This window comes from Arachis hypogaea, chromosome 3, assembly GCF_003086295.3.
Source record: "Arachis hypogaea cultivar Tifrunner chromosome 3, arahy.Tifrunner.gnm2.J5K5, whole genome shotgun sequence".
NCBI classification, from domain to species: domain Eukaryota; kingdom Viridiplantae; phylum Streptophyta; class Magnoliopsida; order Fabales; family Fabaceae; genus Arachis; species Arachis hypogaea.
The window spans coordinates 123,295,393-123,313,417 of NC_092038.1; the positions used below are offsets into that span (position 1 = coordinate 123,295,393).

The window sequence follows — 18,025 nt, forward strand, 5'->3', positions numbered from 1 at the left end:
TCATACTCTTTTGTTATACTGCTTTGGCATAGATTTCTGTCGGAGTGTAGTTAGGCATCGTTCCTCATTTATTGTATCAAGCTCGGCTGATCTTGCTTCTGTGTTGGCGCTTTCATTGAAGTATTTGGTCTGGGTTGAGCCTTGGCCAACTTCTATGGGAATCATACAGTTCGTGCCTTATACTAAGTGGAACGGGGTTTCATTTGTAGTAGATTGTGGTGATGTGTTGTAACTCCACAATATTTCTGGTATAAGCTCGACCTAGTGTCCCTTAGCATCTGTTAATTTTTTCTTTAAAGCCTGCAAAATAACTTTGTTGGTTGCCTCTGCGAGCCCGTTACTTTGTGGGTGCTCGACAGAGTAAAAACGATGTTTAATGTGAAGATCAGTTAAAAATGAAACAATTTTCTTATTAGTGAATTGCTGACCATTATCGGAAACAATTTCTTTAGGCAAACCATATCTACATATGATGGATTTCCAAATAAGTGTTCGTACCTTGTCTGATGTTATTTTTGCAAGTGGTTGTGCTTCTATCCATTTTGTGAAGTAATCAATTGCTACTAATAGGAATTTTACCTGTCCTAGTGATATTGGGAATGGTCCAAGGATGTCCATCCCCCATTTGAAGAAAGGCCAATTAATGTCTGAAGTGTGCAACAATTTGGCAGGACTGTGGATGAGTGGTGCACATTTCTGGCATGCATCGTACTTCTGTATTTTGTTCTTACAATCATTACGTAACATCGGCCAATAGTATCTTGTGCGTAAAATCCTTGTGGCCAGACTTCGACACTCAGTGTGGTGGCCACAAATGCCATCATGTACTTTGGCAATAGCAGCTTCTGCTTTATCTTGGCCAAGACATTTGAGCAATGGTTGGGAGAACCCTCATTTTTATAGGTCGTCTCCCATGATAGTGTAGTGGTTGGCTTTATGTCTGAATGATCGCGATTTTTCATTTTCTGGTATTTCTCTGGTTCTTAAATAGCGGATGAATGGGCTTCACCAGTCCTCTTCCTATGACACACTTAGAAAAGATTTGATATCTAAAATTGGTTCTGTTAGTGTAAGATGAGACAATGAGTCAGATGAATCAGTTATCATATATGTAGCTAACTTGGATATAATATCGGCCCTACAGTTTTGCTCTCTAGCTATATGGGATATTTCAAAGTTTTGAAAATGTTGTATCATGTCTTTTGCCAAATTTAAATATGTCTATAAGAGTGGATCTCGTACCTGAAAATGACCAGTTACCTGTTGCAGTACGAGGAGAGAGTCACAACATACCTTTAGGTTTTTGACTTCTATTTTTCATGCTAGTCTTAGGCCTGCTAGCAGTGCTTCGTACTCGGCTTGATTATTAGTCGCTTAGAAGAGGAATTTTATTGACTGCTTAGCATGTTCCCCGATGTTATCTTTGAGTAGGATTCCAGCTCCACATCCGCTTTTGTTTGATGCCCCATTTATATATAGTTCCCATTCTGTGATTGTACTTTCTGCACTGGTGAATTCTGAAATGAAGTCGGCCAAGGCTTGTGCTTTGGGGGATCCTCGTGATTGATAATAGATATCAAATTCAGAGAGTTCTATTGACCATTTTGTGAGTCATCCTGCTAGGTCAAGCTTTGACAATATTTGTCGTAACAGCTGGCCAGTCTGAACTACTATTTGGTGTGTTTGGAAATAATGTTGCAAACGCCGAGCTGTAATGATTAAACCAAATGCCAATTTTTCTATTGTGGATATCTTGTCTCGGTGTTCTATAGGAATTTGCTGACAAAGTATACTGGATGTGTTTTTCTCCTGTCTCTGTTACAAGTACAGAACTGACTGTGTTAGTAGAAACTGAAAGATATAAGTAAAGAAGCTTACCTTGCTGAGGTTTCTATAGTATAGGTGGTGAACCTAGAAGGTTTTTGAATTCGGTAAAGGCTTTTTCACATTCATATGTCCAAACAAACTTTTTGGCCTTTCTCAGGGTGTTGAAGAAGTGATATGACTTGGCGGCTGCTGCGGGTAGGAATCATGACAGGGCTACTAGGAGGCCCGTGAGTTGCTACACTTTCTTGATTGACCGAGGTGATTACATCTGTATTACGGCCTGACATCTGTCAGGGTTGACTTCTATCCCCCTGTTTGTTAGTAAAATCTGAGAAATTTACCTTCATGTACTCCGAATGCACACTTTTCTGGATTTAACCTTATATTGCACTTTCGGAGTTGTTGGAAAATTTTGCTAAGGTCGGCTTTATATTGTTGTTCTGGGCTTGATTTGACTACCATGTCAGCAACATATATTTTAATATTTCGGCCAATTTGATCTTTAAAGACCTTGCCCATTAATCGCTGATAGGTTGCTCCTGCATTTTTCATCCTAAAAGACATGACTTTATAACAAAAGTTACCTTGATCGGTCAAGAATGCTGTTTTGTCCTCGTCATCGGATGCATTAGTATTTGGTTGTAGCTGGAATAGGCATCCATGAAGCTGAGCACTTGAAACCCCGATGTGTTGTCTACCAGTCTATCAATGTTCGGGAGTGGGTAAGAGTCCTTCGGGCAAGCTTTATTTAGGTCTGTGAAGTCCACACACATACACCATTTTTTTAAGCTCTTCTTTACCATTATCATGTTGGCTAGCCATGAGGAGAATTAGTTTTTGCGTCTCTACCATTGTTGCATTTCTTCTCTCCGTGCCCAAGTTCCGCTTCTTTTGTCTCATAGGTTAGACATTAGGATTGATTGCTAGGTTGTGCCATATGAAGTTTGGGTTGATTCCTGGCATGTAGCAGGTGTCCATGCAAAAAGATCAGAATTGGACCTTAATATTTCAATCAGATCTTGTTTTGTTCCTGCAGAAAAAATAGAACCGATGTTAGTAAATTGGTCTTCTTTTTCATTAGGGCAGGACGACTGTTATTGCTTCTTGGATCCAACTCGGCCAAGGTCGGAATGCTCTCTAAATTGTAAACAGAATGGATTCTTGGGATAGTCTCCTTTGGAATGGCCTTCAAACCTGCATTGTAGCATTGCTGAGTTTCTTTGTGGTCAGCGTGCACTATTTCCACTATGTTGTCTTGCACAGGAAACTTAACACAAAGGTGAATCGTAGAGACAATAGCTCTAAAAAAGTTAAGGGACGGACGTCCCAAAATAATATTATAAGGGCTAGTGCAATTAACTAAAAATTGAATATCTAGGATTTTTGAGTTCGGAGACTCCCCTAGTGTCGTTCTCAACCATACATATCCTAATACAAGAACTCTTTCTCCGAAGAACCCTACAAATTCTCCGGCTGAGGGTTGTAGTGCTTTGTTGCTAAGCTGCATCTTTTTTAATGTGGAATAGAACAATACGTCGGCACTGCTCCATGGATCGAGGAGAACCGTTTTTATTGTTAGCTCCCCCATGAAGATTGAGATCACCACTAGATCATCCAAGTTCGGATACTGTGACTTGAGGTCAGATGCATTGAAAACGATTTGGGCAACTGGAGCTGAGGTGTGCATCTCTTGGTGTTGAATTTGGTGTACGAATCAAATTTTGGCGTTAATTTGAAAGGTTACTTGAGGTCTCTGTTCTGAGATCTGTGCGATCTTTCTTCCTCTTTTTGGGATGGTAGTTTCTCCATTCTCCGAGCTTCTCTTAGTTCTTAGACTTCTTTTTGTCCGGTTGCTTTATCTCGGAATTCTTCCAGTGTCTTCTGCTTTGCCACTGCTATTACTTCCTGAAATTTTTTAGGTCGGAAGCCACTTTTTATTGCATGTAAGTGTACCTCCAGATAGAGGTCTAGGATTTCCATAGCCGCCATTGTGAATCGTGTAATATAGTCTTTCAAGCTTTCATGTTGTCCCTGCTTGATTGTGCTGAGGTAGTTTGAATCACGCACATAAATTTTTGACGCTACAAAGTTGTTTATGAACAACTTGGCGAATTCGACAAAACTAGAGATTGACCCTGCAAACAAATTAGAAAACCACAGTAAAGCAGCTCCATCTAAAAATGTAGAAAAAGATTGGCACAAGATAGGGTCGGAATCACTATTAAGGAACATCATAGATTCAAATTTTGTGACGTGCACTTTTGGATCTCCAATCCCCTTGTATGGTGCTAGTGTCATTGGGAGCACAAAATTTTTAAGCGTTTCAAAATTCATTATTTCTTCGGAGAAGGGACCGATTATCCGCCTTCCAAATTTGGGAGGTGCTCTGCCTGTAGAGTGTTAAGTCAAACTGGAAACGAGGTTGGACTCCATGGTGGGGGCTAAATGTTCTGGCAAAGATACTTTTTTCGAATTATACGTCGGCTTTCGCTTCTGAAATGCAGTATCCCGCAAACTTGGACCCAAGCGTGGTACGTGCAAAAAGAACTTCAACGTTCAAGTCAGTAAAAGAATCTCTAAGAAAAACGAGTATAAAGTCGTTGTTGTGTTGTTTTTGTTCTCTGTCTTTTGTCGTCGGCCTACCTCCTGATTTATAGTGGTTTGGGCTAAATAATTCGTCAGTTTGAGTCGAAATATTCGTGGCCGACTTGAAGGCGAGATTCAAAAAAAAAGTTTGTTATTATAGGGAGTTATTCGTATTTAAATTTGTTTGATTAAATCGAGATATAACCCATTTCTTCCTATATATCAAAGATAAAGTACAGATCCATTTCACCATTGGTCAGATTGTTCATGATGAAGTGATGTTATTACGCCCAGTTTGATTTCTTGTGATTGATGGTCTTATTTATATGTTCTTTGATTATAAGTTTAGGGATGTCACGTTTATGGAACTCGTATGCAATGTATTTTACCTCAGTTGAAGGTTAGTATTGAGTACAGGGGTGCGTATGAAACTGAATGAATGAGAAGAAAAACTAACTATTGGACCTTTGACTAGCTACTTGACTAAAAAATCTCACGAGTCATGACTTGACAGGCTAATATCTTTGTTGTTTTTAATGAGAAAAATACATTAGTATACAAAAGGTGCGGTTAACTTCTCATTTGTGTGTGAAATAATGTACAGAGGACGATCTTTTTATAAGAACAGAGACGTGTGTCTTCAGAGTAATATAATATGTATACTTTAATTTTTTGCCCGATTAGATTTAAAAATAGAAAAACACTGTAAAAAAAATAAATAATTAATTTGTTTTCTTATATTTATTTTGTATTTGAGATAATATTTTAACTAATTATTCATTTCTTTATTAAAAATGTAGCTACTTAGTAACCTTTTCTCTTACATTTATTTAACATTTAAGACAAAATTAACTATATTTTTTATTTTTTCTTACTAAAAAGTTAAGGATAATATTACAGGTTTAACACGCTTTATTTTTTGTTAGTAATTAGTTAATAAATATTTAAAAATATAAGTTAAAATATAAAGTTAAATTATTAGACTACAAATATTAGACTGTTAATTAAAATATACACTGATCAATATAAATTAAAATTGTTGACTTTGAACTTTCTTCTGACGTTAATCTTCTAATATTTTCTGTAACAATTACGCTACGTTACCAACACCATTTTTACCAATATCTGCCAACTCTTATTTATAATTCTGTTTAATGGAAGTATCTTTGTGGATGTGTCTAATAAAAATGTATTTTTTATAACTGTATTTTAATAGAAGTGTCTTTATAGATATATTTTTGGATGTGTCTCTTTATATATGTGTTTAAAATATAATAACTAATCATTGTTGACAATAAATTAACAGATAATATATTGGTACCCTATACTTTTTCTTTCTATAAAAATAAATTAAATTATCGCTTGGTTTAATTCACGACCAAATTTACTACACGATGTCTCTCTAGCAGCCACAAGCCCACAAACCTAAACCTGTCCATGAAAATTAGAAAAGTTATAATTTGAATGAGGATTACAATTATTAATAATTAACTCGTATCTAGTTGAGAATTTTTAATCATTCAATTTGAGCTTTTGCCGACGTAAAAAGACTTTGACACAAGATAATAATAATAATAATAATAATAATAAGAAAATCGAACAAATAAATAATTAAATAAAATTTCATAATACCAAAATATAAAAAATAAAAATTCATGCCATAATAAGATGTTGCCAATGCTGGCTCCAAGAAGCTACCAAAATCCCACAACTTTAATCCAATTATATAATACTCGCATAGATGTGCGTATTAATTTTCTTCTTTATTTATTAAATATATATAAAAGTAATAAAAATAGAATTAATTAAAATAATAAGTTATTTATAATTTAAATTAAAATAACAAAAATTATTTTTTTGTAAATTATATATAATGAAATATATTTATACAAAAAAGTTGTGTATTAATTTTTTTTAATATTCTTATGTACAAGATACAAATTTAGAAGTATAAATAGTTATGATATATGGATACGGATATAAACATAGGACACAATACGTGAATACGATATAGAATATATTGACACACGAATTTTAATTATTTTTAATGTTTTATTTTAATTATATAAAATATTTATAATATTTTTTGTTTTAATATATATTAATTTTAAATTTATTTTAAAAATACATGTTAAAAATAAAATTAAAAATATTAATACGTAATTATATTTAAGTGTATCTAAATATATTTAAAATTTTTTTATTAAAACACAATTAGATATAATAAATACATATGTCTGACAAATGTAAAAAAATATCTTATTTAAAATATATCAAACATGGCAATACAGTAACTCAACTAATTGTATGTAATTGATAGATAAATAAATAGTATATACTATAATTTCAAATATACTAAAAGCACCATATTTCAATTATTTTTATCGTTGATCTGAATTAAAAAAAATATAATATATATATTAATTAAAATTAACTGTTAAAATAACTAGAATATTAATGTTCAAGTACACTTAAAATATAATTGGCTTAGCAAGTAGGCTCAATATAGGTACCACCACGTCACTATGGTGACGCTACGACTTTCAAGTGTGTGATGCAGACATATCTGTGAGTGTTAGGAACCTTCAATACATCCCTCCACGAAGGTGTTTGGAAGCATCAAGCTTAGTTAGTAAAGCATAATGGGTATTTTCAAATCACTCACTTTTCCCATTTATTTATTTATATATCCCTTCTAGATACTATCTTGCATAAAAAACTCAATGCTCTATCCTTTCATTTGTACTTGAGTAGAGTATTCAACTACTTCAACCACGCACACCAAAAATATTATGGATTACTATTATGTGAACCCAATAAACCCCAATTACGGTGCTCATCATGATGATGACTACTCTGCCATGATGAGCATGTCTGATTTCATGATATCCGATTTTCTTATGGCTGATGATGATGCATATGGGTATGGTGTTGATGATCATCATCATCATAATAATCAAGAGAGTGGATCACAATCGCAAAGTACTAATGGATCGTCGGAGATGGCAACCTTCAGCGATGTCACTACTACCAATAATAATGGTGAAGCCTCTAGCATCAACAATAACATGTAAGTGCTCTTTTCTCTTTCTCTTTCTCTTAGTATTAAGCTTTGCTTAGTTTTTCATGTAGTAATAAGTATTAACTAAGTGTACTTTGTTACGTTGTGCAGAAAATGCAAAAATGGGAGTAAGAGAAGTAAGAAAGAAGTGAATTCAAGAGTGGCGTTTAGAACGAAATCGGAGCTTGATGTTATGGATGATGGATACAGATGGAGGAAGTACGGAAAAAAGGCCGTCAAGAACACTCCAAATCTAAGGTAATCAAATCATGGCGTTTTTAATTTTAAGATGTTAGATGCTATCCATCACGTAAAAATGTATTCATATATATGACAATTAAAATCTTGAGTTAAACATACATGTCAACTTATTTAAGTATTTAATACTTCTCAACGTTTTTATATGAATAATATTTTAGTTTTATGATAAACTTTTTCTACATATAGTCATTATATATTATGATATATATTGTTAAAAAAGGTATATAATTATCATATTAATTATGGTTAGTTAAAAATACAAAAAACGTTTTTCACTTTTTAAAACATGATATATCTAAGTCTTTTTAAAGGACTTATTTATCCTTTTTTATTTTCGACAAAAAAATTTTTAATATCTCATATTTTAAAAAATAAAAAACACTTTTATATTTTTAATTAATTAGTAAAAAACTTATATGTTTTTAAATTAAAAAGTGAGAAATTTATTTATCTTTTTCTCTAATCAAATTAATTCATCATGCTGATAATAAAAATGTTTATTTGATTTTGTTATACGAAAAGCCATGGTATAATAATAATAATAATATGTATGTTTCCGGTATTGAAAGTGTATATATATCAAAGTTCATTCCATTTTGTAACAAATTAGCAGAACTTTTTTTTGTTGAAATTATTTTTCATTTAAATTGTTATTTTATGGAAAAAAAAAAAAGAGGGAGGGGTGAGAGAGAGAGAGAAAAAAGGTTACATATAAGTATATAACGGCATCTACTCATCTTGTGGTCTGTATACTCTATAGCTTTTTCGCATGTGAAACGAGGAATGCAAACGATCATTGTTGAATAAAAAAATAAAATTAATTTTTTATTTTCTTTATTAATAATTTATTTATAATAACTTTATCAGCATTTGTTAACGTAAAAGTTTTTTTTTTCACCCTAATTTTTATTATCTGTTTTATCCTTTTCTGAAAAAAAGAACAATGGTCAACTTGTTAAGTGGACTATATATAGCTAGGCCTACAGTGGGATATGTAGACATGTAGTGCCCCGGTATCTAAAATTCTAAATGCTTTGATGAATCTTATGGCGGCTGATCGTGCACTTATCATAATTGTATTATTTGACTAATGTTGTCTTCACATTTTTTATAAAATTTTTATTTATTTAAAAATACACGAAAAAAAAAGAGTTGAGGTCTTTTACTATATGATTGGAGGAGGTAAAATAAGATACTGATTAAATGGGGTCTTCTAGGTAATAAAGCAATGTGAAGCAAAATACTAAAATCTTGTTATGTCTTGTCCTAATTGCCTATTTTGTCCCATCAATTTAATTTGTAGAATTATTGATTGACGATGATGACACATACAGGAACTATTACAAGTGTTCGAGTGAAGGATGCGGTGTGAAGAAGAGGGTGGAAAGGGACAGAGACGACTCAAGCTATGTTATAACAACCTATGAAGGGATACACAATCATGCAAGCCCTTTTACCTACTAAGTTCTAAACCTTAATTGGTTTTTCAATTTCTGATCCTTAATTAATTAGGAATTTGGCACTTTGATCAGGCTTGTGTCTCATCTTAGTGTCACTTCTCCTATGTTACTTAATGTGTCTTCTCTCCTCTTCGCTTTCATATATGGCTATTTTGTGAATTACCATGTCAGCAACTCTCCCTACTTCAAAGCCTGCGCACGTTCCTAGCTCCTAACAAGAGAAGGTCAACAAGATCCAAGGTCATAACCTTGTTTAGTCAACTTAATTGTATTATTATTACTAGTTTTGTGATGTCATCATATGTTGGGGAGAGAGAGAGGGAGAGAGAGTTTTACATGACTTTTTGTACACTTTTATTTTTCATATTGGAAAGAAGATGGAGTATCACATGAGTATGAGAGTACATGGTACTTTACGCAAGTGTGATGGTTTGGAAATCGCTGGTCCGATTTTATGACTTGTAAAGAAATCGCTTGGTCCGATTTCTTTGGACCTACAAAAATTTGAATGTAAAGCATGAAATCGGTGAGTCCGATTTCCATGCACTACCTTCCATAAACCGCAAATCGGATGGTCCGATTTGTGTTCCCTTTCAACTGCAATAAATCGGACCGTCCGATTTCTTCCCTTCACTTGAACGCCGTCACAACGATGTAAAACTCCCCCAAATTCCATAACCCAGCATTACACCAAACTTAGTCTCATATAAAAAAAAATTAGCCACTTTTTTAATTTTTTTTGGGGGTTGAGGGTTTACTGTTTATCCCCCTTGTGAGTACAGTTTTTTTTTGGGTGAGTTAGTTTAATATCTCCCTTAAAAATATAGTCGAAAATTTCAAAAAATAAATTTTAATGTGAAAATAATGTTTTTTTTAAGTACAATAATGTTGTGTGAAATACTGGAATATAATTATATAATGTTCAGAGAAACTTTGGTCTATTTCAAGCACATTTAGACATGACTGAAGAAAGTATTTAAATATACTAAAAAATATTTGCTAAATAAATTGGAAGGAATGTTAAAGTTTACGTTAACGATATGGTGGAAAAGACAAAGCACTGTGAAAGCCACAAAGTCGACATTAAAGAAATCTTTGATCAGCTACGACAGCACAAGATGAGACTGAATCCTGAAAAATATGCATTTGACGTGAAAGGAAAAAAAATTTTGGATTTTATGTTCACCTACTAAGGCATCAAAGCGAATCTCGAAAAATGTCAGGCTATAATAAACATACGAAGCCCACAAACAATAAAAGAGGTGCAACAACTCAACAACAGATTGGTTGCACTATCCAGGTTTTCACCTGCTATTTCTAGTCATTCTCACCACTTTTTCAATATACTGCGAAAATAACGCAGTTTCAACTGGAGCTTGGATTGGGAAACGACCTTTCAAAATCTAGAAACAACGTTATCCTCACCTCCGATTTTACAAAAGCCAACCCCAAGTACATCTTTATTAGTTTATTTATCAGTTTCTAGTAATGCCGTTAGTTTTGTTTTGGTAACAAAAATACAGGATAAACAAGAACCGGTATACTTTGTCAGCAAATCATTACAAAATGCTGAGCTAAGATATTTGCCCATGGAAAAACTAGCATACGCGCTAGTCATCACAGTAAAAAGGTTGAGACATTATTTTCACAGTAACACCATCGTTATTAAAAGGTAAATCCTAACAAGACCCAAGGTATCCGAACAGTTGGTAAAATGGTCCATCTAGCAGTTTGAGTTTGACATTACTTACAAACCTCGGACCGCCATAAAAGCACAATTTTTAAGTCAACTTTATAGTCGAACTAGCAACACCAACAACACAAGACGGTGTCTGGCACCTATGTGTTAATGGGGCCACCAACTCAGAGGGATCAGAAGCAGGGATACTGCTCACCAACCAACATGACTTGCATACCGAACCATCAATCCAGTTTTCTTTCCCCACAAGTAATAACCAGGCGGAGTACAAAGCATTACTCGCCGGGCTCAGACCGGCTCAATCTTTAAACATCATACATATACAGGTATATTATGACTCATTATTGGCCGTCTAACAAGTAACAAGTCATTTTCAAGTCCGAGACTAATTACTTGAAAACTACTTTACAATGGTAAAAGACCTCATCTCTCAGTTCATTTCATTTCAAATAACACATATAACTCGGGAACATAACACCCAAGCAGATGCATTATCAAAATTAGCAACAACCAAGAAATATATGAATGAATCTATTTTTTGTCAACTCACCCTTTGATGAGTGAGAATTACGACAGTTTAGAAATTTAGCAAAACAATTTCTTTGTCGGTAGCATAGTCCAAACCGACAAGTAATCCTCCCGATCAAAGTTTAAATTTCTAATACAAATAATCGAGAGTAATTAAACATCGGGTCATTTTTCCTAAGAACTAGTGACAGTAAGCACACAATTTTTGGTTGTGAGATGCAAAAGGAGGTTTTTAATGATGAAAGCAAACGATTAAAGGAATTAAAGAACAATCCAAAATTGTAATTAATAAACTAATAAAAAATTTAAAGAACTATATATGTAATATGGACAAGTAAAGCTTTAAAATGATGAAAATGCGGTTCAAAACATAAATGGAAGTCTTGAATTGGGATGAGTTATGGAATTCCTTCATTGCCATAACCACAACTATGATAATTATGATGGATTAATCTCACTTAGTCAACTCTTAACATCGAAGAGTAAGTCAAGTGAGCATAATTGTTATTAATCCACAAATCCTAGTTAACTTACTAATTACCTTAGTAAGAAGCTAGTGTTAGTGGAAACAATAACAACTAACAACCCAAGAATTATCACTAAATGTCGGATATTACAACTCTAGTATTCCATATACTCATTTTTCCCAAGTCAAGGGGTGAAAATTTACCCCATATTCAAAATTGGCATTTCATCAAACACATAGTGGGCATAAAACATGGCAAAATTGTAAAATTACTTGAAACTATGAACAACCAATGATCTAAATCAACAAAGGCAACTCAAACAAACATATAATAATCAAGGATCATCAAATTCATCAACTAAAAATCCAAAATTGCAAAACTATATATGTATTGATAAAGGAAATTGAAATATAAGAAAGTGTAGAACAAGTAGTGTAATAAAAGAGAAAATTAAGAAATACTTACAATGAAAATAGATAGAATCCAAGATCAAAACTTGAAACTATAAAATTCTACAAAACCCTAATTGAAAACCCTAAGAAAGTTGAGAGAAAATCTAACCTAAAACTACTCCTAAGTGTGTTGTGTAATGTATGGTGTTGTATGCCCTTGTATGTGGTTGCTTGCCCCTCCTTATAAGGATCAAAGTCTTCAAAAATGGGCCAAAAAGCCCCCCAAATTGCGATCCACGTGACTTTTTAATGAAGTCACGTGCAGCGTACGCTGCATACGCACAGGAGTTGTGCATACGCACACTTGCTGATCTCTATCTTGTGCGTACACACATAGAGTTGTGTGTACACACACATGGCTATGTGATTCTCCTTTGTTTTCTTCATCTTTTCTCCCAATTGCATGCTTCTCTTCCACTCTTATTAAGTCATTCCAATCTCTTACACCTGAAATCACTCATCAAAATTATCAAGGCATCGAATGGCATGAAAGTGGAATAAAATTGATTAAATTAAGCACAAAATAGCATGTTTTCACAATTAGACACAATTTAGAGAGAAAACACTAAAGCATATTATTTAGGTGAATAAATGTGGGTTTATATGATTTGAAATCCACTGAAATCAAACAAAAATTTATCATTAAATGTAGATTCATCACCCTTGCTGAGCCCAGCTTCAACAACAAAGTTGTTTTGTGTGTTTCATAGGTACAAGATTGGAGATAACCGTACAAACAATATATACGAACATGAGATATCCTAAAACAAAAGTCCTTATACGGACATGACCATTAATCATAAAAGCAAAAGCAATATAGTTTGGAGAAACAAACTGATATCATCAAAATAGCTTTCATCTTGGTTCTAGACCAACACATCATCATCCAATAATTGACCATTAGATACAATCTTCGTAACATCAAATCTTGTCACATCCACTCGAGTGCAATCATTCCAACCTATGCTATATCTCAATCAAAACACTGTATAAAAGCACTCAATACTTCATTCTCCAGCTCAGTAATCATCGCCTTCATCTTATCACCCTCAGCCACATTCAGTTCCAACTCATTTCTGACCCTTTTCAACTCATTCTCCATATTCTTTAAGTTTTCTTTCAAACCCTTCACTTCCATTCTCAGTTTGTTTATCTTCTTGTCTTTTTCCTTCACAGACTCCTTCAACTTCTTTATAGCAGTACTATTATCACCCTCCAAAATAGCGTCCAATTTAGATGTACAATCAATCGACATCAACCGAAACCCCAATAACCTTAATATAAACAAAATCAGATCTGGATTTACAAATGCAAATAGAGCAAGGAATCAAAAACGTAAAAACACAAATACAACTCACCTGCAAATATCAAGCCACACCAATCTTACCAGCCTCGTAAACAATTTTCACAACAGCATCAATCTGAGCAAACTCATCAGCAGTGGCTATGAAAGGATAGCTTGTGGTCCACAAAGAATTCATGGGACCCTCCTTGTACCCATGAAGAACCAGCTGACTCTGATGAGCAGCGTTGACCTCCTCAGCCGTGAACACCCCACTATTCTCCTTCAGCTCGGTCAAATCGACAACTCTGGACGACGCATCACTCTTTTTTCTCTTTAGATTTTCCTCTTGATAGGCCACGGAATGGGCACCGTCAACCTCACTGTCTTTTGTCACATTAACAAAATATCCTTCCTTCTCTTTTTTCTTAGCTTTGTTAACAAAGGCCTTCAGGTTGGCAGTGGTCAACATCGGAGCTTTCTCACATGAAAGAAGAATCACAAATACAATAAATTAAAAATATTATAACCACTCCTAGATCACAACATCAAATATACAAACCTAGATTACCTAAATACTCCTCTATTGGCTTTCTATCTCCTTCGAGCTTCAACAAACTAGAAATTGACAACAACTCTGATGATGACATCACAGATACCAAAAATTCTAAAAAATACTCTTCACTCTTCACCCTATTTTCACAATCCAAAATCTGTTTTGGTTTTGGAGACCAGAAAATAGAGAATCTTTCATTCATCAACGAGTCCAAGAAGAAAGGATAAAACTCCTCACTAACTTACACTTTCACAAACATCTCTTTAAAGTCCTTAAATGAAGACTTATACAGGCTAAAAATGCTACGCCTGGGTAACTGCTCAAGTTTACCCAAGCCCCTTTTCACACACCCTTTGCCTGAAATAAAGAAAAGAATAACCCCAAAGACGGGTAATACTCCAAGTATTCTATCAAACAATCAAAAGCTCGCACAAAGGGATAATATTATGAAACTGAGCTTTTCATAAACGCAACCTTATCTTGCTCAATTAGAGAGTCTATAAATTGTTCCGTAAATAATGACTGAGATAAATAAAACATTGACCAAGGAAATTAAATAAATGAAGAAATGAGTTTCTTAGGTCATTCACGGTTTATTATAATAATGGTAACAAGTTGGAGTTTTAACAATTAAACCATACTTTAGGAGTTAACCAAGAGCTGGAAAGATGAATGAATTATACTTTATTTTTCTCGGGTTCTTAGTAAAAATATATTACTTCATACTATTGGTTTGTTAAGGAGTGTTGCTAGATACTAACCTTGATTAGTAAATTTAGTATAACTAATTTACTACTTGCTTAGTGTTGAACCTATGGAGTCACACACTAACGAGTATTCTAATCTTTACTAAAGAATTATTTAATTATTATTTTAATTTGATCAAATAAATAATTATATTAATTTAAATGAAATATTATTATATTCTTTGCTAGCACCAAGAATATAATAATAATATGATTAAATGAGAATTGAGAATAATTAGTTATTTTATTTCTAAATTTAAATTCTAAGTTTGGATGAGATATTAATTGATTCTGTTTTAAATTGAGTTATGACATGATTCATAAATTTGAAAGATTCAAATTTGAAATGTGTTACAGGACCGCTACAAACCCAGTCTGACTAGTCGCCAGATCGGGGCACCACCTCTGACCCAGGCCCAAACTTTCCCACACGAAGGAAACCCAACGGGTCGGCTCTCGAACACCCGACCCGGCCGACGTACGGCCGCACCACCAACACGACCCAAACCTCACGCCTAGCGTGCCGGTCGGGTCGGATTCACCAGAGCAGGATCCAAATCCCCGACCCGATGTCTAGGGCGACCAGCTCTTCCCCACGTGCACAAGGACAGCTCAAGCATTTTGGCCAGCGGGTCAGGTCACCTCTAGGCCCACCCAGCACAGTATATAAGGGGAGAGGTCAGCACTCCCCCCAAGGTACACATCATCTTACCTAATTTGGCTACCAACTTGTACGGACACTAACTTGCTCGTTGGAGTGTCCTTGCAGGTGGCCACCCCTACGCTCCACACCACCTCCGACGTCATCAGCACGTATCTGTCTCCACTCCACATCAGCTCAGGGTCTCGCCCGTTCCCCTTCTCTCAACCACCCGACCCGTCGAGAACCCGAGGTCCTCAGGTAACGAACAAAATCAATAAAATAAATCTTATACTATATATATGTATGTCAAGAGTAGAGGAAAAAATTAACCAGCACAAGAGTTTTATTCCTTCACGTCTACGCACATAAATGTATGTAAGTCTAATTCTTAGAGAATAATTATATGGTGTACAAAGAGTTGCAAAGAGGTTTCTTAATTTAGATAAGATATCTATTGGTCAAAAAGTTGACAGCAAAGGTTAGTTTCAGTGTTGATACTCATAGCGCCTTCGAACCATGGAAGGAGAAAGTGAATTTTACTAGCGTACATAGGTATTTGAATCTAATCTATCTTATTAGAATAAAATTTAAGAACAAAATAGATATTTAGGATTACTTTCTTTTCTTCTGTTGCGTGTTATGAATACATAGTAATCTTTCACATTTAGGGTAGCACGAATGGTCTGTGATTTATCAGATATGAGAAGAAGTCCCGGCTGTGGAGTAACATGATGCCTTAAATTTGATAAGAAAAACGACCATGACTCGGTTGTTTTAGACTTGACTAATGCAAAAGCTATTGGCAGAATATTGTTATTACCATCTTGAGCCACAACAATTAATTAATAGCATGCCACCGTACTTTCCTTGCAGTGCTTAAACGCCTCGACGTAAGGAGGGAATGTCTAAAATACCTTAACAAGCTAGCTCCAATCTCTGTCAACCATGTCCCTGTGATAATACGAAACAGCAACGCAATCGTGAATCATACCTGAAAGGCATTCTTGCAAAGCTTGTAAGAGGTCAGGTATCTTATTGTACGACTCTTCCCAGTCACTATAAATCTGAGCAATTACTTTTTGCTTTGCCATCCACACCTTTCGATATGATAGCTTGAAATGGTAACTCTGATGTATCGTACTTTGCAACACCAGGATAGACACAGATATATCAGTCTTTATTATACGTAGGACCTTACAAATCAAACTACTATCCAACTGAGCATGGTTCTAAAACATGGTTGGTGCCAAACAGATGTGTGCTCTACCGAACCTACGCACCTCCCTACAAAATTAATCGTGTATGTCAACATTCAGTACAAGACATAATTAATATAATAAGCTTTAGTTTCATCAAAACTATCAAATAAAACATACCAGTAGTTCAAGTTATAACGGAGTGCCACACGAAGACTCTATAGACAACTGTTGGTGAATTACTTGCAATGATAATGGTATTTAAACTTATCTGACTCCAAAACTCTGTACTCCGCATTCTTTCGAATACTATAGTTCTCGCCACCATTAGAACAGCATCACGGTTCTTGAACCTATGGCCAACCCGAAATTCTAACCCACCATCAGTGTTGTAATCCTCTCTTTGGCCGGCATTGAAAGGATAATCTAACTGCATTGCATCTAAATTCAAAGTTTGATAATGACTTGAAATTTTTGATAATTGAAGAATGGGCAAAGGGGGAGGCAGGAGAAATCGAGCACCACCGCTAGTGGGAGTCTCCGGCACATACTCATCAGAGGAAGAAGTCTCGTTGGATGACCCGGACCTGACAATATAATTTGAATCGCTTTCGTTGTCGTCTTCTTTGGCACTATCATGAGGCTGGGAGAAATAGATCAGTCTTGCATCCAACGGGACTACTTGAGGACTCGAACACGACGGCCTACCACCAACAACCACGTCACAAACCGTAGCATATCACTCCATCACATGTTGTGGCATTAACCTTGCATGTATGTCGAACATTACCTTCACATGTTGATCCCCTTCAATCCAGAATAACCTATTGGTGAATCCATCGCTCAGAAGCACGTGCAGAAATCTATATGCAACCCGCCTAACTTCGTTGTTACCTATTCCCCCATGTTGGTCAGTATGACCGTCTTTAGTGCATGTAGGATATTAACACGGTTAGTGCACAACATCACAGTTGAATTAGACTAAAAAATCACTCCTTTATCATTGTTTCTTACTATCCCGTTGGGATAAACTACCACAAAAAAGAACTCATTATTCTCCCTGAGAACAAAGTTGAAAGGTAAACACAAAAGAGAAATATAAGATTGAATTGTGAATTGTGAGTGTATGGTTGAGGATAGTAGGATATATATAGAATTTTTCTTCAAGATATCTAAGGTGCAGAAACACCTAAACCATAATACATATATCTCGAAAACTCGCATTAGGAATTTATATGTATCTCAGATATCGAGACACTGT

The 18,025-nt window shown here is 34.8% G+C and overlaps 1 protein-coding gene across 1 annotated transcript; it reads left to right on the plus strand.

The window, feature by feature from the left end:
- Positions 1 to 7,039: 7,039 nt before the first annotated feature.
- Positions 7,040 to 9,633, plus strand: LOC112791221 (probable WRKY transcription factor 51). Its single transcript, XM_029297155.2, has 3 exons — positions 7,040 to 7,483; positions 7,586 to 7,732; positions 9,070 to 9,633. Exons 1-3 carry the CDS (start codon positions 7,206 to 7,208, stop codon positions 9,197 to 9,199), a joined length of 555 nt encoding a protein of 184 aa, XP_029152988.1. The 5' UTR covers positions 7,040 to 7,205; the 3' UTR covers positions 9,200 to 9,633.
- The last annotated feature ends 8,392 nt before the right edge of the window (positions 9,634 to 18,025 follow it).